Source organism: Orbicella faveolata, unplaced genomic scaffold (assembly GCF_042242905.1).
Source record: "Orbicella faveolata isolate gen_17 unplaced genomic scaffold, um_ofav_v1 contig_2, whole genome shotgun sequence".
In the NCBI taxonomy this organism is placed as follows: Eukaryota; Metazoa; Cnidaria; class Anthozoa; order Scleractinia; family Merulinidae; genus Orbicella; species Orbicella faveolata.
In genome coordinates, this window is record NW_028301547.1 from 24,936,741 (window position 1) to 24,962,758 (window position 26,018).

The 26,018-nt window shown below is 39.6% G+C and overlaps 1 protein-coding gene and 1 pseudogene across 1 annotated transcript; both read right to left on the bottom strand.

Annotated features, from left to right (window-relative positions):
* Positions 1-4,547: 4,547 nt before the first annotated feature.
* On the bottom strand, positions 4,548-6,294 carry LOC110056295 (uncharacterized; annotated as a pseudogene).
* A 3,649-nt stretch (positions 6,295-9,943) lies between these two features.
* Positions 9,944-13,181, bottom strand: LOC149112583 (uncharacterized). Its single transcript, XM_089288986.1, has 5 exons — positions 12,998-13,181; positions 12,684-12,904; positions 12,361-12,451; positions 11,993-12,142; positions 9,944-11,544 (listed from the first exon to the last, which is right to left on the bottom strand). Exons 1-5 carry the CDS (start codon positions 13,179-13,181, stop codon positions 11,006-11,008), a joined length of 1,185 nt encoding a protein of 394 aa, XP_089145112.1. The 3' UTR covers positions 9,944-11,005.
* Between the last annotated feature and the right edge of the window lie 12,837 nt (positions 13,182-26,018).

The window sequence follows — 26,018 nt, forward strand, 5'->3', positions numbered from 1 at the left end:
TCATTACGAGCTTCGCATTACATGGTATAGCCATGACAACCAACTTATTTCGAGATAGAATTACATGACATGATGATATCACATTACTTATTTCGACCTATTTCGACCTATTTCGACCTGTATCATGTCTTTTCGACACATGATGAGTCGTGATATGTCGTAATATGAGTCGTAATATGTCGAAAAGTAATTTTGCTACAGATGGCGCGTCATACTTCTTTAGGCCATTTGTATGGGACCACTTTCGAGCGGCATAACTTGCGGTCTCGTGTTAGGAGGAAGAACAGTTTAACTCTAATGACGTTTTTGTGACGTTCATTGTAGTCCGGCGTACCACCTCACATAGGTCTTCCTCGATCCCAGGCTGTTTCTATTGCCTCTCTTGTCCAAAGGTTGATAGCTAAGAATCGTTACGTGGAAAAAAAGATTACGTGACCGATACTGACGTCGAAATTATGGGGCGCCGTTTGTAAATTTATTATTTAGACCGAATTTATGCCATTTTCCCCTTATTTATAAATAATTGGAAATGCCACAAAATTTGTTCATAAATAAGACACAAGAACTTGTCCGTTGATATGTAAATAATTATTTTAAGTACGTCCTGATTTATAAATAATCTTTTACCATAGAGTTATTATATATAAATAACAAACTAAACAACTTCAATTATTTATAAATCAGGTCATCTCTAAAATAGTTATTTACATATCATAAAGTTTGTAAATCCCATTATTTATAAATAAATTACTTCGCCGGGAGTGTAAATTCATCATTTAGAAATAATAAATTTCACCTCGCCGAGTGTAAATTTATTATTTATAAATAATGAACTTTACTGAGTGTGTAAATTCATTATTTAGAAATAATGAATTTCACCTCGCCGAGTGTAAATTCATTATTTAGAAATAATGAACTTCACTGAGTGTGTAAATTCATTATTTAGAAATAATGAATTTCACCTCACCGACTGTAAATTTACTATTTATAAATAATGAACTCCACTGAGTGTGTAAATTCATTATTTAGAAATATTGAAGTTTCATCTCGCCGACTGTAAATTTATTATTTAGAAATAATGAATTTAACCGTGTGTGTAAATTCATTATTTAGAAATTCATTATTTAGAGATAATGAAGTTTCATCTCGCCGAGGGTAAATTTATTACTTAGAAATAATGAACTTCACTGAGTATGTAAATTCATTATTTAGAAATAATGAAAGTATGAATGGCTGACCCAGCGTCTCTTGCCCGATCGATTTCGGAGGCTGTTTCTCGCGCCATAAGTGAGACAGTTAATGCTGCCCTTGCTCAGGTAGGTATTCAGCCTGAAATTCAGCAGTGACAGATCCAGGGGAGGCTCCCCCCACCCCCCCCCCCCTTATTTTGAATAATTGCGTTTAAGCGAGAATCACGCTTCAAATATCTATTGTGTAGTTCTTATTCACTCAACAATTCGGCAGCTTACACTGCAACAGGAACAACGACAACGACAACAACTACTCAAAGGCCGAGGTAACAGGTAAATTTTAAGACAAGAAATTGCTGCATGAAGAAAATGCAGAGCTTTTAAAATCGGGAAATCGAATAATGTATTTACTTGCTCAGATAATTCTTTGTAGCCTGCGAACAGGCTCACGTTGGAGCACAAACGCGCTCGGCGTAGCTGAGAGCGAGAAATCGACGGGCGAAGCCGCAAGAGGAGAAAGTCACTTTCTTGGCGCTTCTTTCCCGCCGATCGCTATTCCTCTTCGTCACTCGTGCGTTTGACTCAAACGTGAGCATGCTCGCAGGTTAAATTCTTTGTGACCTTTGTGACCTTTGTGACCTTTGGACGGATAGCTGTGTGACACACTTTGTTTGGCTTGATCAAGTCACGGCTAAGCATGTCTATTCCAGGCAAGTCCAAAGATCGTACACGTGGAAAGCTAAATTAATTTACGTTTAGACCATTGTTGAATAGACCTTTTTCGACTGGGCGGTTTGTTGCCCCATTTCAGACCATGTGATGATACTCTTGAGAATTCTTCCTTTCAAATTTTCAAATAGTTGCGCGTATATGAACAAATAACTTTTAGATGAATAAAAGAACAATTCTCTAGAGAATATCACGTGGTCTGTAATGGAACAACAAACCGCCCAAGCGAAAAAGGTCTATTTCAATAGAAATCAGACCTTTCACTTAACACGCCAAGCGATTTTTATTTTCTTCATGCAGCAGTTTCTTTTCTTAAAATTTACTTGTTACCTCGGCCTTTGAGTAGTTGTTCCTGTTGCAGTGTGAGCTGCCGAATTGTTGAGTGAATAAGAACGACATAATAGATATTTGAAGCGTGGGGTGGGGGGGGGGGGGAACGGGTCCCCGGGCCCCTCACCCAGATCCGCCACTGCTGAATTTCAGGCTGCATACCTACCTGAGCAAGGGCAGCATTAACTGTCTCACTTATGGCGCGAGAAACAACCTCCGAAATCGATCGGGCAAGAGACGCTGAGTCAGCCATTCATACTTTCATTATTTCTAAATAATGAATTTACATACTCAGTGAAGTTCATTATTTCTAAATAATGAATTTACACACTGAGTGAAGTTCATTATTTCTAAATAATAAATTTACACTCGGCGAGGTGAAATTTATTATTTCTAAATAATGAATTTACACACTCAGTGAAGTTCATTATTTATAAATAATAAATTTACACTCGGCGAGGTGAAATTTATTATTTCTAAATAATGAATTTACACACTTAGTGAAGTTCATTATCTATAAATAATTAATTTACACTCCCGGCGAAGTAATTTATTTATAAATAATGGGATTTACAAACTTAATGATATGTAAATAACTATTTTAGAGATGACCTGATTTATAAATAATTGAAGTTGTTTAGTTTGTTATTTATATATAATAACTCTATGGTAAAAGATTATTTATAAATCAGGACGTACCTAAAATGATTATTTACATATCAACGGACAAGTTCTTGTGTCTTATTTATAAACAAATTTTGTGACATTTCCAATTATTTATAAATAAGGGGAAAATGGCATAAATTCGGTCTAAATAATAAATTTACAAACGGCGCCCCATACGAAATACCGTATTTCGTTTCCAAAAAAATGCTTGCTCTGAATTCATATTTGGCATTGTTTTATTCCGAGTTATTCGACTTTGAATTTCGTACTCTTTACCGCTTATGGCTGCAGGAGCTGTCACGTATGTAATGTATACTGGGAACTGAAAGCCTTTTCCAGTTTATCTGTTTCCTTCAAAGTTACTTTGTTAACTCTTTAATAAGAGTAATTTTTAAGAGTATCAGGATTGATCTGTTAACTGGCAACTCAGTGAAATACTTCCAAAATATATTTTAACTGTCAACAAAAATAAATAACATCAACATTCTTACTGAGAGTACATGGCTATGTGACTGAGTAAAAGTTTGCTTTGCCAGTCACTAGCTTCTCAACGAAAGACTTACGGAATTTCATTAGAGAGGCGGGGTATTCAGTTAAGCCACTAATGATCGTAGAACTCTACCGTTGTGGAAATTTAGACGGGATTGAGTTCGGATTCTCATTTCGCAGTTGCCTTGCTCTCAAATACTAACAATGGCGGTTTTTGCTTCTTTATTCGCGGGAGGGTCATCATAATCAAAGTTGTTGACCAGCTATTGAGCAGACTTGGCTTCGAAAATGTAAAAAAAAAAAACAACAACAGGCAACAACAACAACAGCCTTGGAGTTGACAGCTTCTCTGGTTCGTTTTATATTTCTTATTTCCGTGACTCGTTTTTCCTGTACATTTATTTCCTTTTGCTTCAAGGCGAACAACAGATGTCTGTATGCAGTTTGCTTCTGTGTTACTTTCTTCGGGTAAATTTCGAATGTCACTTTGATAACTCCGTTGAGCCGTATTTTTTGTGACCAGAACGGCACTTTATCAATACAATACGTCGATAGTTTCGAAACTAAAAAGCTAGCTACTTCCCGAAAGTGCGGCAAAATTTTTTACAGCACGGGGACGCAAGGGATACTCTCAGAAAAAAATGGGTGGGGGTGTGAGGCCCGTTTCCTAAAACCTTAACCCCATTTATGACTAAAATCTGCGATTTTTCCTACACTATTTATTATCTGAACAAAAATACCCTATTTATGACCTGACGGAGTTTCCATAAATATAATGTGTGAAGCGCTTTTGTTGATGGTCTTATCGATAATGATGAAAAAGTATTTTCTTCTAGGCAATGCATACCCAATTCAAGACCAGACTGGCAAAAACCATACCCTATTTGTATATTAAGACCGAAATGGCCAAAATCGATTCCATGTTTATGACTGAAAAACCATACCCTCACACCTATATAGCCCATGTAAGTGAGTACCCACCCCCCGGGGGTTTATACCATCCAGTTTTCCCCATACCATCGACATCTATGAGGACCCCGCTCGAGAAATGTCGAGATGTTCGATTACGCAACAATATGACGACCATGCTCCAGTGTTACCAAGAAAATTAATTGAAGTAAATATCCTGTCTCACACGACGTCTCAAATTAATCACACGCACAGAAACTGCGACATTTATTTTTTTTCCGAGAAACACAATGGTTTACTACAAATTGAATAGAAAAAGGGTTTCACATTTATATCATAAATAGTTTATAGTTTTTAACAACTGAAATAAATACACTTTGGTAGAATACAAAGTTATATGTACATTTCTTCTTCATCCGGCTCAGGAAAGCCCAGGAAATAATAAAGGCGAAAACTACTTGTTCCTAAAACGTGTTTGGAATACAAATTTCATATATATTATCCAAAGTGAAACGTCTTGGCCTTCACTGCATCCAACATGTTCAATGTTCCGTGAAGAAAAACAAAAACATTAAACCGGCTGCGCTTACTAAAAAGAAAAAAAAAAGCTTCGTTGTGAGTAAAAATGGCATACAATGAAATCTTAACTTGAAAATTGAGGCAACATAGTTGTAAAGCACATCATTTGGTAATTCAAAATTACGCGATGTCGTGAGACAAAATGAATAAACATAATTACAACTGTAAACATCGCTAAAACCGTAGAATCAAGAATTGCTATTCTGTAAAAAGCAAAACTGTTAGGGCCAGTCGAAAAACTGTTTCCTCAGCCATTGAAAATGAACAAATCGTGAGAAACTGAATGACAACAAATTGCACTTTCTACGACAATTTCGGAATCTAATCGCACCGGCCTTATCGATCGTGTAAACTTTCCAAGCCGAAGCGGGTATAATTAAAAGAATCATCGATGGTTGCAAATCGTGCAAAGATAACTAGTCTATAACTTGAGATTGCCACAAATAAAATTGTTAGGCTTAAATACACCAATTTTTGATGTTCTTTTTCTAAGTTTACACCGCTATCATCATAAAATGTTGTTCACGGAGTTACTTCTTGATGCGGCTAATTTCCTCTTTCGCCGGCCGCTCTTCAAGTTTTTAATGTCAGCCTTCCATTGCGCTATCATGTCGGACAGAACGCGTAGCCCTTCTACAATCCCATCGCCTAAAACGGCCGAGGTAGGCTGTAGATACCACAAGTGTCTCGAACTCAGATTATGAAGTGATAATTTGGTCGTAACCTCCACCGGTGCCGATGCGTTGGGTAGATCTTGCTTGTTAGCGAATATTAATATCGGTGCGCCGTTTATTTGAGCGGAGCTAACAAGATTGAACAGTTCTTCCTTCGCTTCGTCTATTCTCTCCTCGTTTGCACTATCAACGACGAAAATAATGGCATCTGCCTGCCGAACGTACGCCTTCCAAAGCGGCCGGATATGTTCCTTGCCGCTCACATCCCAAATTTTAAATCTTAAGTCTTTCGACGGTCGAACAGTTTCGACGTTAAACACAGGAGTCGGCACAATTCTTTCTTTCCAATCTTTCCACTTACTTCGGTATAAAATGGCTGTTTTTCCACTCTTGTCCAGTCCTAGCATAACCACATGAAAAGGCCTACGAAACTTTATTCGTGGGCGAAATCGACGTACGGAAACTATCACCGTATTTCCCATTATCGTAATAAAGATGTTGTTGCTGTATCTAGAGTATAGTATTGTGAGAGGTCTCCACGGCAATTTTTGAAGAGTCTTTTGCTCGATGTCGTCTGTTTAAATAGGCAATTTCTTCGCAATGTTGCTAAGTTTAGCCAGCGAGTTTAAAAACCGAAAATATTTTGTCTTCCTTTCGGGTCTGTACATGGATACCAGCCGATTTTCACTGCAGTAAACGAACTTACACTCCAATATGCAAATTTAGATAATCTAGTTTATTTTGAGCACCGGCGTTTGATTGGCTAGCAGGTGGAAACAGCGTTTGCCTATTGTACTAAGACAAGTGTGTTTTGAACTGTCGCAGGAATTTAAACAACCAATTTGTGCAATGTTCGCGGGAGTTTTCAGAAGTTAAACATCGGTTCTGTTTACTTTTTTGTTTTCGTTTGTCACGCTAAGATCACTGCAAATATCTCACGCCAACCTTGATGGAGAGTGTCGTGATCATTAGGCATAGAATAAATAATCGAGGTCAGCTCGCAATTAGCTTAATTAATCAGAGGTCTTACGCAAACTTGCGAATGTTGTCCTCATTAAAACAAGTTTCCTTTATGTTGAGGTTTACAAAGGACATTCGGCGCCTTTGAAAATGAAAGAAAATATTGCTTTGAATTGCTCAATCAAGCGCGAATTGATTGTTTGTTTGGCATCGTAACTCTTTGCACCTGTTGAAGTGCTTTCACATGTGCGTTCAAGAAAGTTGGACGCATTTGAGTATTTGACATTTTCAATCATCGCAGCTGGCTTCAAGTGATACGCATTGCTTAAGAAATGTTGAAAAAACGAATTCAAATTTTCGTTCTAATTGCATTTCAGAAACTTGTGACGTCCTCCAAGTAACAAAGGGTTGTAGCATAATGCTTCAGGGAAGGAATGTTTTGCAGTAGTAAATAATCACTCACTGGATGGAAGAAGTGTTATTCGTTGTATAAAAATAAATGTTCTCAGACAACGGCTGATGGTCGATTGCTGTCGATTAGTGTTATTTAAAAATACTTTGGTCGTGGCGTGTTACAAGCGAACAGCAAGACCTCATAAACCGCAAAGGTTTGCGGTGATAAGTGTCAAACACATGTTAAGCAAAACAAGTAACACTTAGCTTTCGACATTCCTCAATATCCCTCTAAATTCTTGAAGCAACACTGAGATATTCTCATTTTTATATGAGAAAACCGAAATGTTCTGTATTTTAAAATTCTAGCTCTTAACCAAGACATGGCTATTGCGAGTTCACGACGGAACGATCATGACGTGAAAACACCTGTTGGTTCCTTCATCAATTGAGACAGCTTAAAAAAAAGTTCTTATTCTGGTGGTTTCTTCTTATCACAAATCATTGTCTTTACTGTGATCCTTTTAGTCAAAAAGTAAATTAAACTGAAAGAAACGACTTTTTGGAAAACTGATCTGAATCACACAAATGTCACGCAGAATGTCACGACGTCACGGTTTCTAACAGTATGGGGCTGAAGTACTCCCAGCTGATAACTTAGGCAGCATCCACACTAGGCCGGAGAAATTAGAAACCGCAGCTTTATTTCTACGGTTAGGCCTACCGTCCACGCTAATCCGTCAGGAAAACGCTCTTCAAACCGAAGGAATTTGAAAACGTCGGCTTTTCGTTTTCGTGTGGATAGAAGACATTTTGGAAATGGAGCTTTTCGAAACCGATGACATCACGATAATCACGTGATTTCCACGACCGAGTTTTCCTCAAACACAAATCCAAAATGACCGGTGATTGTTGCATTTTTAAATTTCTCCTGCGTTGCGTGCACGTGGACGGAAAACATTTGATGCGTATTCAATTCAGTGTGAAAACTCCGTTCTCAAATTCGTCCGGCGCAGTGTGGAAGGAGCCTGATTACCATTGAGTGCACGCATAAACGTCGATTAATTGCTGGTTTTCCCTGTCATGCAATCAATAATAAAAAAGATATGTTCGCCCAAATTTATAGAGCTTTGTATGGAGCCGCAATTTTTGCAACTCAAAAGTTTCGAAATTCAAAAGGCCCTATTACAGAACGAAAAAGCTATGAAACTTCAAGTTTTAAGAGGGTCTTACATACCTCAGAAGGATACGTTTTATTTTTATTTCGGAATATGACAACGGCACATGAAAAGAGGCAATAAACTGAAAATCTACCACTGCAAGAACATCGCTCCGGTCGAACTTGTTAAATCAGTGGTGAATATAATAGCAGTGGAAAATTACATCGAAATTTGGTAATTGTCCTTATTCTCTTTCGAACAAGTCTAAAAAATGCATCAAGATTTAGAACTCCCGCTGTCCATTAAACATTTTGTCCTGCGATTTTCAGCTTGAGCGGTTGCCCAGTTCAGTTTAAAGTTCGTCTGTTTAATGTACAAACCTGTTTACAATTTTATGCCTCTGGAAGACGCAGAATGGCCAATTCCAGGGGAGCAGGGATGGCGCAGTGGTGGCGCAGTGGTGAGAGCGCTCGCTTCCCACCAATGTGGTCCGGGTTCTATTCCGGCCCGTTTCCATATGTGGGTTGCGTTTGCTGCTGAAAACATTTGGTGGTTAAAACGCTGTAGTCAACAGGATATATAACAGTTTCGTATTTACGTGGGTTGTCTGTTCTAAAGTAGGCCTGGAAAGGATGTCGCTAAGGGCCAGCTGCCGACGAATTTTACCGGCTGAAATTTCACACGAAAATAGAAACTTGGGTAAACTATGGAGTTGCTAAGGCCAGAGAAGCCATCTGGGGATTGTTAACGAGTCGGCTGGCCCTGTCCATACTAATACTTTATCACAGTGAAACGTATATTTGATGCGTTTTCTCCAGACGTTTATCGTTGTCAGCGAAAAATGTAGACATCCGAAAACGGTGTCCACAGTCAGGAGACAGTTTAAAACGGAACTCTATCTTATTAAAGGCGACAGCGAAAACCGAGGCGTTTGAGTATCAGTATTTTCGAGCGGTTTCAGATGGATGGCGAAAACGCTGCCGGGAAACGGTGTTGTGGACATGTTTGAATAGTTTTCGTAAACGCATCATTTCTAGAATGTATTAGAGTGAACGGTTCCTCAATTTCAATTCTCCTTGGCGTACGCGTTCGCTTCAGCAACATTGCCTCTCAGTGCCAGGAGGGTTATAGTAAAATCGCGTCATAGAATGATTTCAAACTTACATCATTCTACATCTTCCTCAGGACATAAACCACTCGTTCACCACAAACAGCTGACATCCTTGTCCTCTGAACAGTTATTCTCCAAAATTATGTGTAGGAACATTGCTGCTGTTTTAAATTCAGCCCATCTAAAGGTGATTATTTGAGCTTAGGTCTCAATAATTCGTCCACGTATATAAATACGACCACGGAATTTCCCGTCAAGGCACACACAAGACTAGCTGCATGGTGTTCATAAAAGGTTGCTGTATTATATTATGTTTTGCTTTACTTATTTAATTTTTACTGTGAGAAAGTGGAGGTTGAGGGGGGCGGGGGTTGGCTAAGGCTCCCCTAGCCCCTCCCCCCCTACGCGATCCATGATGTTGTAGCATACGAAAAGTCAAACACAAAACCATAATTTTTACGACATACGTTGTTTTGTCATGTTTGTCACCGCAATGTGTCTTACATATCGTTGTTTTCTAATTCTGGGCTGCCTGTTGTTTAAGTTATTTTCTAGAAAAAAATAAACTAATCGAGAAAAACCACTGATCATGATCGCAGTTAGTTCTAAACGGAAAAGAAAATAGCAAATATTAAGCTCTTTACAGGATTATGAGAGCCTAGAGTGATCGAAATTTTAATATCGCAGGGAATTGTATTTGTGTGAAGTTTCATCGGTTTGCGAATTAAAGTAAAACAAGACAATATAACGCTGTTACCATGCACCATAACTGTTTTTGCATATTTAATTCATGACAGACAGTAGAGTTACAGGAAATGATAAATTGTTATGATAAGAGCAAATATATCGACAAAAAAGATCATAAAACATCATAAAGCATTTTATTTTACAACCTTTTATTTTATTATAGACATGGACATGGGCATAGTTTATTTAACTTGATCGTACACTTAGCTATGGTAGCGGTGCGTCCTATAGACTTGATAAGCAGAGTCTACAGGACGCACCAGTTTACAGGTTCGCCAAGAAAACAAAATAACAAAGTCAAAACGTACATTTAGGAATAAATATTAAACTAAACAAACAGAGATTACATAACTAGCTAATATAAAATATCTAAAAATGTATAAGATTATAAAATGTATATAAACTGTACAGACAAAAACTGTTTACACGTAAAAGATATGAAAAGGAAAAATTGTTAACATTAGTTCACATATATATGGCAGCAGTTCTAAACGCTTTATAGCTGGTCGAGGATCTGCTCAGGTCCGGGAGACTGTTCCATAATTTGCGTCCAAAATATCGCCATTATTTAAGGCCGTACTTAGTGGTGTACACCTTAAGGATATTAAGAATGTTAGTACCTCTCAAGTTATAAGACGAATTCCTAAGTTGTATTAAGTCACGCAAGCAGGCGGGCTAGGACCGTTGATTGTTCTAAAAATCGAGGCAGCGATGTTACGAGCTCGCTGCTCAGCTAAAGTTGGTTTATTTAGAGTTTTTAGCAAATCCCTCTAGGATGAACATTTAATTTGTCCATAAAACAATTATGTTTTGTTTTATTTTATTATTAAGCTGCACATCGTTTATTGGATTTTCGATCGGATTTTCATTTTCGATTTGCTAACGATGGTGTTATTTCCCGTGTTTATAGACGTTCTATGCGAGCTGATAACTGTCTAAAAGGTCCTTAAACGTGAAACAAAATTTCTAATCGCACAACTCTATTTAACTTAAAATTGTTATTTTTGTATGTATCGAAGATTAGATAAAAACGTTTGTCCAGCTACAAGTGATCAGTGGACCAGGATCTTAACGAACAAAGACTTTCCAGAAATCACCAGAAGACACTCCAACGAGATAGTCGTCACATTCCCATCTTGAGCCATCTGGAGTCAGCAGCCAGTGATACGAATATGCTACATAAGCCACATGGTTGTACAATCTATCTTGATTTACAGCATACCACCCCCATTTGCCGACGTAATGGCTCGTACCATTATATCCCCACTGGCGGCAAACTGCTGCCAATCCGGAGTTGTCATTCTCCATTCTAACAAACGAGCCACAGGCATCGGGCTGGACGTCCGTCTGACCGCTGAAGTACTGGACTACAGCTTCACCAGTGCTGTTAGCGACCGTGGTCACGTGGAAAGTACGTCCCTGTTGTTTACTGCAGTGGAATCTCAGTTGAGTGAAAGACAGGTGCGTTCTGAGCTCATTCATGGCACTCTTGGTCAGAAACGTCTGGTTGTTATGGTAACTGCTGATTTCACGGTATGACGTCTTTACTGACATTTTTGGGGATGACGGATTGTCAATGACAACGTTGGAGACAAGAAGCCAACCTCCTTCAATAAAACAAAGTTCAGTGGTCACGTGAAAAAATAAAAGCAGTTGAGGACTGTATTTACTTTTATCACGAAAAGAAAAAGAAACAAGAAAGCGATTAGTAGGTGTGGATCACGCGTGGATCTTGACAATTTTACCAAACTTTCACAGCCTGTTTAATGCTGTCATTTCTCGATTATAATCGACAAATTGCATCTAAACGGGAGCTTTGTTTAAGATGACGTTTTCTTGAGATTGAATCCAACTGAAAGGCCACAGAGGAACTTGTATTTGTCAAATTTTGACGTGGACCTCCATGAGTATAATTTGACAATGTCACGACGCAATTTATCAGCAATGAGAGGACAGACCCATACAAAGCTGTTCTCGGGAAGCTGTGGGGGCTTTGTGTACTCATTCCTTAGAATTTAGAAAGTTCTAACTTTCATATCATTATCCATTACTTACCTCTGTCCGTTGTCATGTCACAGTAAACCTTGAAAGGGTTTCCACTCTTCTCAGGGTCGATCCAATACTCGCCGTCTCCTTTGGAGTCTCCTGAGTCCCGGATGTCCTTACAGGAATGAGCAGGCTGATTGGAATTCAAACCTTTTATAGCTGCAAAAAGCAAAACATGTTTTAAATAAAACTCTTCATATTCTTTTGAAGCAGAAGGGAAATCTTTCTAAAAAGTCCGCCAACATCGCTAACTTTACTCTAAAATAATAATGCTCTTACAAGCACTGTGCAGTACGCGGGCACCTTTTGAAACAAAATTCAACCTGCTTTATCAAATCATACAAAATATCGTTGCAAGACAAATTTTCAACACTCACGTTTTTCACATTTTTTCCCCTTGTATCCTGGATAACACTCTCCGTTCTTTGTTTGTTTGTTTTGCTCACGGGAAACATCGATGCAGGAGGCCTGTGTTGGGTTAAGATATGAAATAAACCGAGTCGATAAATTAAGTAGTAACAACAAGGTGTATTAATATCCTAACCTATTAACTTTATATGAGTCTAGGATGAGTCTATGTTCACTCTTTGTAACCACACAAGCCAGCCTATTTCATTCTGAAAGACCGCACAAGAACAAGTTAGCGCGGGTGAAGTTAACTAAAATAGAAAATGTGAATGTATGACAGTTTTCAACTGACCTGAGCAGAGCCATAGTATGTGGATCCTTTCTTCCATTTAAAATCTCTTGGCTTCATCTGTCGAGTTTTGTTGTTAAGCTCACAAATGCGTCGTTGTACATTGTTGCCATCAATACGAACGTTAAACGACTTGCAACTTTTATTTCCGATGCACTTAAGCTGGCATTCAAACTCATCAACAACAGTAACCGTGTCCATGGCATGACCAAGTAAGACATGGTCTAAAAGAAGAAAAAAAAAATCAAAATTCTATTGATGCAAACTAAAAAGACTGAATAAAAGGAAAGAGGAGGGTCTCTTAAGTGTTTACTTACCAACTTGAGTTTCAAAAACGCTTGCAGAAAAGTCTGTGTTTGCCGCCACAAATAACATTCCCAGCAGAATGTTGAAAGCTGCAAAGGCCAGCTGAGTTAGCCATGAGCCTGCCATCGAAGGTGTTTTGTTGTGTGCCAGATTGTAGCAGTTCAAAACGTTGTCGAGAAACGAAGTTTGACGCATCCATCAAGTTCCTTTTGTGAATTTTGGCCAAACTGAACTTTTAATGCCAAGTCGTGTTTATCCATAATTAATAATAGACGTATTTAGTAACCATGGAGATGCCTGCAGGTTTTCATACACTTTTTTTTATATTTATATCAAGTTTAATGGTCCCTTTTAATTAGTCTGCTCTATTCTTAATGTCAGGATCACCACGTAATTAACTAAATTGTCGCATGGGCCATAAAATATTTTAGATAGTATATAAAAAACAATCTTCACTCACTTTAAAGGAAATGACATACTAAAAGACTAAAAGGTTCGTGTCTCGAAACATTCACATTATTCACCATTCTTGCCTTTGTTTGGCATACAGCTGCTTTCATGAAAAGAACTTCCTGTTTATGGATGTTTTCCATAACAACATTCTGGAGTCCGTTCTTTGTTTGTTTGTTTTGCTCAATGTTTCTTTGTGAATTTGGGCCAAAGCGGATAGACTTTTATGCCAAGCCGTGTTTATCCATAATTAATAATAGACGTATTTAGTAACAAAGGAGATACCTACAGGTTTTTATTTACTTTGTTTATATTTATATCAAGTTAAAACGGTCCTTTTTAATTAGTTTGCTCTATTCTAAATGTCAAGATCACCACGTAATTAATTAAACTGTCGCATAGGGCTATAAAATATTTTTGATGGTACATCAAAGCTAGCAACGTTCTTTGCTTGAAAGTGCGCTGAGACTGCAATGAAATCATTCACTTACTTTAAAGGAAAAGACATACTAAAAGACTGAAAGGTTTGTGTCTCGAAACATTCACATTGTTCACCATTCTCGCCTTTGTTTGGCATACAGCTGCTTTCATAAAAAGAACTTCCTCTTTATGGATGTTTTCCATAACGACATTCTGGAGTCCACAATTATATTTGTTTTCTTTCGCCAATATTTCTTTGCGCTATCTTATAAATTAAGAATGTTACCGTGTAAGGACTTTAAAATGCTCTAACATATCGTGACACAATCATCATGATTATTTACAATTCATTGTTACACACTTCGTTACAACTTAAGCAGGGCCGGTTTCCTTTACGCCTGCCTTAACACAGTCATTTTACAATGGTTTGTATATTAATTTAGTGATGACACGGTCCGTTATGTCACATTTTGAGGAGTGAGAAACAGATTAAATTTAGAACTCTGTCCGTCACTGCAGGTGGAGAGTGCTCTTGTATGTCAAACGTACTTCAGAAACTCGCAGACCAAAGTATCACTTCGGGAACTCGAGATAAATAGGCCAATTTTGATATATTAAAATTCTAACTTGACTCCGAGGTTTAGGGGAATAACACAAAAGACAATTTACTGTCTAAAAATAATTTTAAAGGAGGACATTAAGTTAGACTGCGCAACAAAGACAGATGGCTGGCGACAATGTGTTACTACTCTTCCCAGTAGACCGCGACACCTACGCATTTTTTTGTCGCCTTCAGATTAAGCGCTTGTTCAAGTTCTTCATGATAGTCGATGATAGTTTTTCTTGTTTGACCACGCGTATGATAGTTCATGATAGTTTTTTGGTCAGCTGTTTTGGTAATCACAGGCCCGATAGCGGTCAATATTTTCTCAAATGTTTCACAGTTCATTCGCAACATTTCCTTGTAAGCGGCAGTGTCCTCCACTCGCAATTCTTCCACCAATTTCATCATCCCGCTTTCGTTTCTCCTCTTGTTCCATTCCCCTGTCCGTCCTCTCTTCCACCAACTCTCTCCAGATTCATCTTCCGTACATTCCTCCAACAAATCGATTACCGGTAAACAAGCTGCCGCACTCTTTCGTCGCGAAAAATTCATACTTTTACAAGTTTGTCACACGCGAAGTCAATTTAGTGTCCACATTTTACGCGGAAAGAGCCTGGAACTAGCTGCTCGTGTGACTTTGCTCGCGTGACTGTCGGTGAACTATCGTCAACTATCACGAACTTCTTTGGCGGTTTGACCATGTGAGTGATAGTTGGTATAGTTGATGATATTTAGGAGAGAATCAACTATCATCAACTATCATGCGCCGTTTGACCAGGGCTTAACGTTTTTGATGCCGCGAGTTTGTTTCAAACCAATCACGCGGTACATTGAAATGCATCACGTAAGGACATTTTTCCTGTGCGGCGTCATGACTTTTTCGTATTGCGTGATGTTCATTCATAACGTGTTTATCTTCATGAGGAAAGCTTATCGTGTCGAATGGGTCTAAAAAACCGCTCCAAATTTGTCCTGATCATATTTTATCTTCAGCTGATAAACAGCGGCCATGCTGACAGATCCATGGGAGACAAAAAGCGCGGTAAGCTTTACTTTCCTACTCTAGTTTGTTTTTTTGTTGATTTTTTGTTTTTTTTTTTAAATTAATAAGTTATATACACACGTCAAGTATCATTTCAAGGTATCAAGTATCATTTCTCGATAACTCGAGACACAGAATTCTCCTAGTCAAAGAAAGTGCTTGAAGGAAAAGCGCGTTACCTTTGTAACCCTGGGCGTTTCAAAAGACCGAACGCAGAGAAAACTCTAACGCTTCAAGAACAGGAAATGTAGTGGTGGGCTAACAAACTCGAGAAACTTTGCTGCGCGGCAGACAAGAGCGCCACAGCATGGCTGTTGAAGATTTCGAGCTGAGTCGGGATGACAATGGCCTTGAGTTTGTAGCTTTTCGTGGGAACCCGACTAAAACTCGTGAAGGAAGTCTGCACATCAAGCAAAGAAAACAACTGCCAAAAATGTTCGCTATCGGCGACGACACATGCCTTGTGGCTTTTTATAAATAAAAAGTAATTAAGAAGTCAACAGGTTCATTTTACCTTGCACCGATGCAAAATTCCCAAACAAATGTTTGGTTCAAGCGTCAAAACCTTAGTAAGAATGGAACTGCCAAAATAATGAAGACAGTGGTTAAAGACCAACCACTGAAAAATTCTTCAACGCGATTGACAAACCATAGCGCAAGAAAACCACTGGTGAAGAAGTTGTGATCCAATAATGTTGAGCGCTTGACGATCATACATGTCACTGGTCATATGCACATGGCAGTCCTTGGATGACCACGACGAAGGTAATGAGGACCGAGCAACGACAAATCTCTCACATCATCACAGAGCAACTCGGCCAACGCCAAGAATAGCCCTTTCACGATTAATTTTTCTCATTTACATTGCAATGTAATCCAACGTGGATGCGAGGTAATTTCGGGCTAAAACTACAAAATAGCCCAAAATTGTCTCACATACATGCTAGATTTTATTGTAACGCAAATGAGCAAAGGTAACTGTGAAAAGGGCGATTCAAGCAGCTTTCCTCTTTCTCAACAGAATCTCAATGCAGCTCTCTGACTTCCAGCTTCACCGAGGCCGACCAGGTACAGCTTCGACCTGAATAAACGCTCGGTAACAACGCCAGCAGTTTTCAGCACAGGTTCCTCACAACGAATCAGTTTGATAACTGCAGTGTGGTATTTCACGCTGGTCCAAGTGGCTGCAGCTCTCCACTGATCGGTTCAAACTCGCAGTCTGAATAACGCTGAACATGTATTCGTGCATTTGTTGTTGATCATAGCGTCTTTCCTGTGACGTTGACTGAATTTTGCTTGGTTATCCCCGAAAGTTAGTAATATCTTGTGTTCTCACTGGCTCACTCTTTATCAGGCTTCACGCCGAGGTGAAGTTAAAAGGGGCAACGCAGCTACATGTCGCTGCTCCATCTGGCGCAGCAGTGACATTGTTACAGAACACTGTCCTCTGCCAATTTCGTCGATGTTAAGGCAATTTGTGGTGCAAGCTGATAGGTCACTTCATTGAGTTCATTCTGTTGAACTTCTCACGAAATAGGAAAACCTAATTATTGTTGAAATTTGGGCAACGGAAGGCTAATAAAAAGAATCCCCCCAATGAATTCCTAATACTTCATTGTTACCCCGAGAAAGACGACATCAAGCCGAACAATTATCCCATCTTCTCTAGAATATGAATAGAGTGACGTTGCCAACTGAAAAAAAATAATTTGTGAGCGAGAAAAAGGATAAAGAAAACGCGAAAACAACCATAAATGGCATAGAGCCATCGAGCTGCTCCAGCAATCCTACAGCAGACAAATTCGGAAAAACCTTTGCTTTCTGCGTGATTTGCCTTGTTTCGTTGGCTGGGAACACCGTCATCGGAATAACTATTGTCTGCGAGACGAAAACCATGAGAAAACCAATCAACTATTTAATCGTAAACATAGCCATGTCTGATCTGCTCTTTCCGATTTTTGTGGTTCTCCCCGAGATGCAACTGCGCTATCTGAAGAGTATTCACTCACGTGTCCAGCAGCCATGCAAATTTATTGGAAGAAAAGAAAGTGTTTACATAACAAAAGAGTTGAACTCCCACAGGATTGGTTTGGTACGCCAACATGGCCGCCGTTTCATTGTTTTGGAACACCAATATAGCTGCCCTGACGTCATGTGCATACGCTCCATAGACTCGTGGCTGATCGGTGGTCCTCTTGGCCAGGCCTTTTATGTAAGCTAGTTTACTTCTTATCAACCTTCTCCACTGTTGTACCTGTTCAAAGCCTGGTTCTGATAGCAGTGGATCGATTTGGAGCTGTGGTATATCCTCTCTGTTCCCCACTTATCAGTTCAAAGCTGTGCCCGTTCTTCATTCTAGCCGCTTGGATCGTTGGGATGGCTGTTGCGTCCCCAGAGCTCGTCACCGTCAAAGTTGTTCAATACCCAGGAGGGTTGGCGTGTGCACTGTATTTGAATGAAGTCTTTGGAGAGTCCTCATTCTTTAAGATTTACCTCGGGACCAGTTTAGTTATTCGTATTTATCCCGTTGGTGTGGATAGCCACACTTTACATTATCATCTGTTTAAAGCTCAAGTCATAAAAGAGTCCAGGCGAGCAATCGCTCAACGCTGGACAACAACGCCAGAAAGGGAAAGAAACGTGTTAAAGATAGCCATTGCATTGTGTTAGGGTGTGCAGTATACTGGCTGTCCTTCTCTATTTACTCGTTTCTCGGCCACTTTGCATCGGACATATGGTCTTTCGTTTCGTATTCTGGTCCAGAGGAAAATGGTTCTCGGATGAATGACTGGATACGGAATCGTATAATCTTTGCATTGTTTTATTCGATCTATAAGGGAGATACATAATTCTTAAGAAACCTCATAAAATGACATGGAAAATATAATTCTCAAAATTCAACCGGTTACAAAAACAAATTACTTACTTCTGTGGCGATATCCAGTCAAACGTATTTCAGTAACAGGTCAGCGAAACGGGTCAGCAGATCGAGCAGCAAAACACTACAGGATAGCGATGCTGAACGTCAGGTACAAAAAACGCTTTGTAACCTTTGTCTCTGATTTCGTGGTTCTTAAAACGTGTCATTCTAACTCGAAGATCAACTTACCTAGCGATTACGCCATCGACCCTCAATCACGCGGCTAATTAAGTAATCAAATGTCAATGAACGAAATTGATATAAATCAACGAAACAATTCTTTGTTGCCCTTTTTATGGCTCGAGCAAGGTGTGCCATCAATCCTTGTATTTGTTTCGTTTTTAGTTCAAAGTATCGTGAAGGACTTCAGACTCTCCTTGGATAAATGTGCTTTTTCTTTTAGCAGCTCAGGAACTGATGATACTCAGTGGAGGGTCTCAATGGGGTTTAACCGTGTGCTGTAAAAGGTCCAAAAACCTGACCGTTAGGCACTAAAAAGGCTTAAATCTTAACCGTTAGCCGTGAAACAAAAAGAAAACCGTTAACCGTAAGAAAAAAGAAAAAACAAATTGGCGCAAATTAAAGGTCTCAAATGTCTTGTAGAGAACTCCATTTGCGTATCGTGATGATCATTTAGCTGTTGAATCGGAAGAACTAGTCACTAGTTGCGTTCGAGAGAACGCAGTTCTAATCGGGTAAGGGAAAAAGTAGAGATTTTGTGTATCTCAGCTTTCTATATTCCGTCTACTTGTAGACGGAATAATTGTCCAAGTTTTGGTAGTAAATGCATGTCGTCTCGCATACCGACGGAACGGCCAACGTTTGTGTCGATTTACACGGTCGAGAATCGTGGGTTTCCGGTCAGTATAAAACAAGGACTGCGGACTGCGGACTGCGGACTGCGAACTGCGGACTGCGGACTGCGGACTGCGGACTGCGGACTGCGGACTGCGGACTGCGGACTGCGGACTGCAGACTGTGGACCTACGGGGCGGTCTTAACTAATATCACGTAACACATGTGTAAACGAGAACAAACCCTCTCGTATGCACGTGCTTCGCGATCAATTCATTTGTTTTCACCCGTACTGGAGGGAGGCCAATTTCACGTTTACCTAACAGCTCTGCCACAAAATGCTGTTGCCACGTTTTTTGCTTTTTTAACCTACCAGATCTACCAATACTCGAACGCACTCTTTAATCTACGATTACTACTGGTAGAGCGGTGATAACGAGCTCAGGGAGGCCAGTCAAGGTGTGAACACGTTATGATGTTTAAGAGGGCGTAAAATGGTAAGCCTCATCAAAAATGTGAAAAGAAGCATTACAATCATTACTTCAAAAGAACAACAAGAACAACATGTTTATAACGCCTAACCGCACACAGGCAAATATTATTTCTTGTTTTATTTCTTAGAGATTAAAAGTTCCAAATTTCTAAGTCCCGGAGTACAGGACTGATATGTAGTTGTGGACCAGATAAATTTCTTTTTTTGTCAACCGAGAATGTTCCGTATGCTTTTCATGATTTTGCCATGCTTCACACCAATGGAAATTGTATTATATTCCAGTTAATTATTGTATTATAATGTAAAAGAATCGGCACTGCTGGTGTCATCTGCATACATTCTGCAATAGGTTGTGCAAAATGTAAGCAATTTGACAGGTCATTGATATCCAATAAAAACAATAAACCATTCGTAACAGGGACCACGTAGTCCATAGTATTGTAATTTCGTCAACAATATATCATGGTCAACAGTATCAAAACCTTTTTTTAAGTCTGAGAAAACAACGGTACTGACGTGACCATGATCAATATTCATTGTCCAACTGTCTGTAGCCTCAAGCAAAGCGGTTACAGTAGAATGTTAGGAACGAAAACCAGATTGGTAACGGGAAGGGAATATGATTTTTGATTAGATAATGATAAAGTTGGTCATAAACGACCCGTTCGAATACTTTCGCCACGGTTGGGATTACGGAGCTGGCGGCCGCCATCTCATCGCCAGCCATGAATTTTTATTAGCTTTGCAAGACAGTATTAACGGTGAGAGAGTTAATCCCTCTCAATTAATTTGTGGGCGCTTTCAATTCTACCAAAAATTCCGGTTTGCATTTCCAGAAATTTCCAGTGGCGAATGGAACAACAATTTTTAGAATTTCTCGAGAAGAGGACAACCTCACGAGCTTTACCGAAATATTAATTTTGCAAAAGTTCTAACCAGAAATTTCTATCTCGTGTGATATTCCTCGCGGAATGTCCGGAATTTTCGGTTCAATTTGGTTTCGCACCATTTTCTCCTGTTTTGAGAGTTTCGGAGTTTTTGGTTGAATGGACGTCTCCCTGTGCCTTCCCTACATGGCTGCATTTCCAAAAATAAAAACAGGAAACTTATTGAAATGTTAATTTATTTAATGGAAAACTAAGAAAACATAACGACGTCCTTAGCTCAACGAAAATACCTGTCCAAAACTACACGACGATAAAACAATGAGAAATCTATTTTTAGGTTCTTTCGCGGATCATATGAATGGTTTGAACTCAACGGTATCTGAGTTAGGCAGATCTGAATCCGGTGAAAAAAGAAACTAACAGTTTTCTCCTTATATTGTTCATGTGATATTGTTTAGTTTCACGAGATATTGAGACATCCTACCGCCTCTCAGACCACCGCCTGCTTGTCCAAGGCCGGATAGAGTTTAAATTTACATTACTCACCCCAAGTGTCAGAGAATTGTTGACTTTCATCGTGAAAACATAACTCGAGAAACATGCACGAGAAACATGACTCGACAAAATTCGAGACGTTTTACAATTACAACTTGCTTAAAATTTAAGAGAACAAAATGTCATAGAAAGTTAAAGGAGTACATATTATTTGCCTTGAATCGGTAGACAAGAAATTTACATGGACGCGACAGCGTCAATTTTACCCAAATCTCGCTCAGATTTCGGCCTTGCCGAGATCAAATTTAGCTTTCGAAAAAAAGAAGACTAACAAAAAGACCTAGCCTGAAATAACTAAGAGGATATTTGAGGTTAAACATGCCATGAGATCGTGACTATCTTTAATGCGGTTGCTTATTCCAAGAAATACAGACAAAACGTAAAAACTGACAAAAGTTCAAATGAGGCCTGACAACTATTACAGACAAAAGGCTTTTCTAAGAATTGATGGCTTTGTTTTGCAAAGGAAACACACTGATAATTTTACAAAGTTTCAGTTTTTTAATGTAAAGCTAAGTTTATTCCACTGAATCCGAATGATATGCTTACTTGCTTGGTAAATCGATTTGGAAAAAGTTTAATTTTACATTCAAGTGATAAATATTACCTGTGCAGTCAACTGTAAAACATACGTTTAGATAACGGGCGCAGTTCAGACCCGAAGTGTGCTTGATATTAGTTCTATAACAGGGAGCTTTTTAAGCTTTATGTGATTCCTCTAATACAAAAACTTCTATTAAATGTTTTCAAACATCAAAGTATTTGAAGCCTCGTAAATGTTCGTTCGTTATTCACTCCTTGCATCGTTTATTAGCGCAGGCTCCCGATTGAACAAACAGATATCGATCCAGCTGCTACTGCTGCTTCAGTAAAGGCAGCCGCATTGCTAAAGAGATTTGAAAGAGCTGCAGAAGCCTGTGCTGAATGTCTTCATAAGTGGCAAAGGTTTCGCAGTTGTTTGTGATCAGATCGTACCCTGGCCAATAGCTATGTTGGTCCGCTGCCTCGTTCGCCATCTTCACAGTTGTCTCCACTGGCAGACAATTTTCGTGAACAACGCGAAAAAGTTGGGAACGTCCAGCGGCGAATTCAAGGACGGAGCGCCTCTTCGGCTTGGCAGCGGCCTTGCTATCTCCATGGAAGTCGATCACCTCCAATTTTTCCTTGTCGAAAATGCCATGGTGAAAGTATATACCATTAGTGTGATCCATTAACGGGAGAAGTGACGGATTAAGATCAACAACGTTTGCCATCACAGCAATTTGATCACCAGTCTTCAAATCACGCAGCTGGACGACTTCAATTATGGGCATATTTCACTTTTTTTAGAATCAGTTACGATATATCCGTGTTCGTCAACCGACGGAGATTTCACATAGTGCACAAGGCGGACGATGAGAGGTAGCTAGTTGTGGCGAAGTTTGAATATTTAATTGTCTGAGCCGTGGAAATCTATTGTAAGGGGTGGACCGGTTGACTTTTGAGGGGTTGTGTGTATGATTTGGTACAGGCACGAACTTTTTTTTAACCCTTTCATGTACTAGGAATTTTTCTCCGGACGTGTGTATTCATAGTATTTTTTCTCCGTGTAACATGATTTTTTTCGGCAAACTGAACGTACGAGAATTTTTTTTCGGCAGTGGTCGTGTGCATGAATTTTTTGCTGACAAGTATGCTTGCAGGATACTTTTTTCGCCCACCTCCTCCCTCCTCCCAAAAAAGTTAAATGCTCCGCCCATTCCCTTGGGGAGCAGAGAAGCGCAGTGATGAGAGCGCTCGCCTCCCACCAATGTGGTCCGGGTTCGATTCCGGTCCGATGCCATATGTGGGTTGAGTTTGTTGTTGGGTCTCCCCTTGCTCCGAGGGTTTTTCTGCGGTTTTCCACCCTCTAAAAAAAACAACACTCTAAATTCCAATTCGACCAGTATAAAAGACCCTCATGAAAACCACCTAAGGCTGATGTGGCTTCCCCTCCAGATATTGTAACTTTTTTTATATGGTTGCTACTCCCGTGGTACGAGCGGCAGTCAAAACCGAGCTGTCCTCAGCCGTCCTACCGAAACGGCCCGAAACCACACAATCATAGTCTTTCTCTTCGCAGTTAACAGAAAATAGAGGGAATGCTAAAGCTGTTTGGCCTCTATTAATGTTTAAATGGAGAATTCTGGGTTTAATTTGACGAGGAACAGCATATTTTGTTCAAAATGACACTACTATTATGCTACCTGGTGATAGCGATCGAAGAGCGAGTTGCCGAATTTGGTCAGCTAGCGTATTTTTGGCGCCAAATTAAAAGCCTGTTGACTCAAAATGTTTCATATTTTTCACTTTCAACAATTTGAAATGGTTTTTGGAATTATAAATCCCTTTTCTTGAATATTTAATATGCCGCCTCTAGTGAGAAAAGGTGGCCGTCTTCAATGCCTTTCCTGTTTTAAAACATGCATTTGACGTCAGGACAGTGCAGTTTTCCCACCTGCTGAATCCTGATTGGCCAATTCTAATAGCAGGCGCATCGGTCGTATGCAAGGCTAGCTGTCCTAGCTATCAAGATTTGTAGCGTGAGCAATTATCTTCCATCTCCCACTTACTGGCGATCTAATATTTAACCCAAACAGGACGCTTCTTTCTGTTTCTCCACTTCTTCCTCAGATCATTAAGACACGAAACAGACGCAGTTAACTTCATAGCTACTTGTTCAGTTCACTGTAGCTATTTATTATAGTTGGGTGATTGTAAACATTGATCAGAACTTGAACACTGAACCTGTATTAAAGAAAACGTTCATTAACCTTAGAAAATAAAGCGGTGTTTGAAATGCAGTCACTGCCGTAGAAAAAGCATGTCTGGCCATCCCTAGTCGCCAAGTTTTCTTATTTATAATTGCATCCGCAGGGTTTTGGCCCAGAGGCCAAAACCCGAGGAGGCATCCTAGGATTCCCCGCTTGTATACATACAAGGAATGTCAAAAAAGTGAGAAATGTGTTGGTAGTATGCGAAGCGTTCTCGATTTGATGAGACTAGGCGCGCACGGTGGTCTCGGGTAATGTGGGGCAAGGAACGCGGGCTCACAAAACGGCTGGAGTGGTGTCGGGTACATGAAATTCTTGATTTCAAGGTTCTTGCAGCCACGAGTTCGCGTTTCGCCATCTTCGAGCAGCATTTCAAGGTCTCCCAACCACGAGTTTGCATTTCGCCGTCTTCGAGCAGCATTTCAAGGTCAAAAAATACTCTCCAATTACAATATGCAGCAATATGGCCTGCATGACGATTTTAGCGCGATCAAATGAATTCGCTTCGAAATGGCCGAGATTCTCATCTAGGACAAACTGAAAACGATTTCAAAGATCCTGAAGATGGATTTTGGGAGAAAACAGGAGCCATAATCGGGGACGGAGACCGTAAGCGCGCGCCATTTCAAGTATTGGGGTTGTCCCCATGATATGGGACAATAATTCTATTTTTAGAACAAATTGCGCCATCGCCTGCGACACACGCGCGTACATGCTGCGAGGATTTTTGCGGATGTCGCGCGGGGGAAATGGCGTCCAAAATTCCCGAAATGTTTCACATGATGTTTTTGCCCCACAACTCAACGCGTTTACGTCTGTTGGCATTTTGCTTAAGTATTTTCGTCGTAAGCTGCTCCAGTTTGAGTGAAGTAAGACAGTGTCGAATTTAGGTATGTTCCGCTGTAAGCTTATATATATCGCTGACCAAGTTGTGTTCCGACTGATGCTTCTTTTACATGAGCTGTACATTACTCCACTTTAAATTTCACATGTGTTGAAGATTAACAGCTTTTCCATTACACAGCAAAAAACTAGCTGGATATATTTAAATATAGCAGAGCTTCAGGACTTCATAGTTTCCTAGCTCCTCTTGCCACACGCTTGCGAGGAATTTGTCAGTCTATCGCGACCGAAAAGTAAAACAAAATAATTGCTAGTTTGAGTTTCGCTTGAATTGTAAGCAACGCTTGATGTTTCATCAAGTCCCAACAACTTTACGTCCGTAGATACTGCTCAGCTTTATTGGTGTAAAAATCCAGTAAATTCTCTGTTGTCGATGAATGAGAGCGCCCGCCGATGCGTGTTTTGTACAGTCAGTAAACATGACAAATTGTACTTCCGCCGCACTTTCATGTGAAAGCGTACATCGAACTCAAACAATAGCTCTATAGTTTTTAAATATGTTTAAGACTGATAAATGTTTGAGAACATATTAAAAGCTAAGCTGAAAATATGTGAATAAAGCAGAAACAATCAGCAAAGTTACGATGACGCTTTCTTTAATCAACTTGGAATAACGATTTCGATTTAGATGATCGAGTTATCAAAACGCCTTGTCTATTTTCATTTTCGCAGTGTAAAACTTCACTATGCTTATGTTGAAGAAACACACATGATGTTAGAAGCCTTTTTTGCATTCGTGAAATTTGTTGCAGCATCTCAGCACAAAAGATAACGAAAGAAATCTTTGTCAAGATTTGTTGACAATTGAAAACACCGACTCGGACTTAAAAGTGCACGAGCTACATGCACTATGCAAATGAGCTAATTGTACGCGTCAGACTTTCCTTTCAAAAACTTTTGCAAACTCACCAAACAAGCAGAGACAATAAGAAACCATCAAAACAGGTTTTGGTTATGATTAAACATTGTCTGAGAAACTCACAAATTAACTCGTTACCAGAGTAGAGAGTTTTCTTGCTATATTCTTAAGCATACGCGTAAGCTTACAACTAGCGTGAGCAGATCTTATTATTCATTTCCAGCGCGAGATTGAAGTCTTGTTTTCGACCCTGAAAAACCCACCTTTTCCGTTAGCTCAGAGCATAAAACTACATATAAGCGCCCTGGTTCG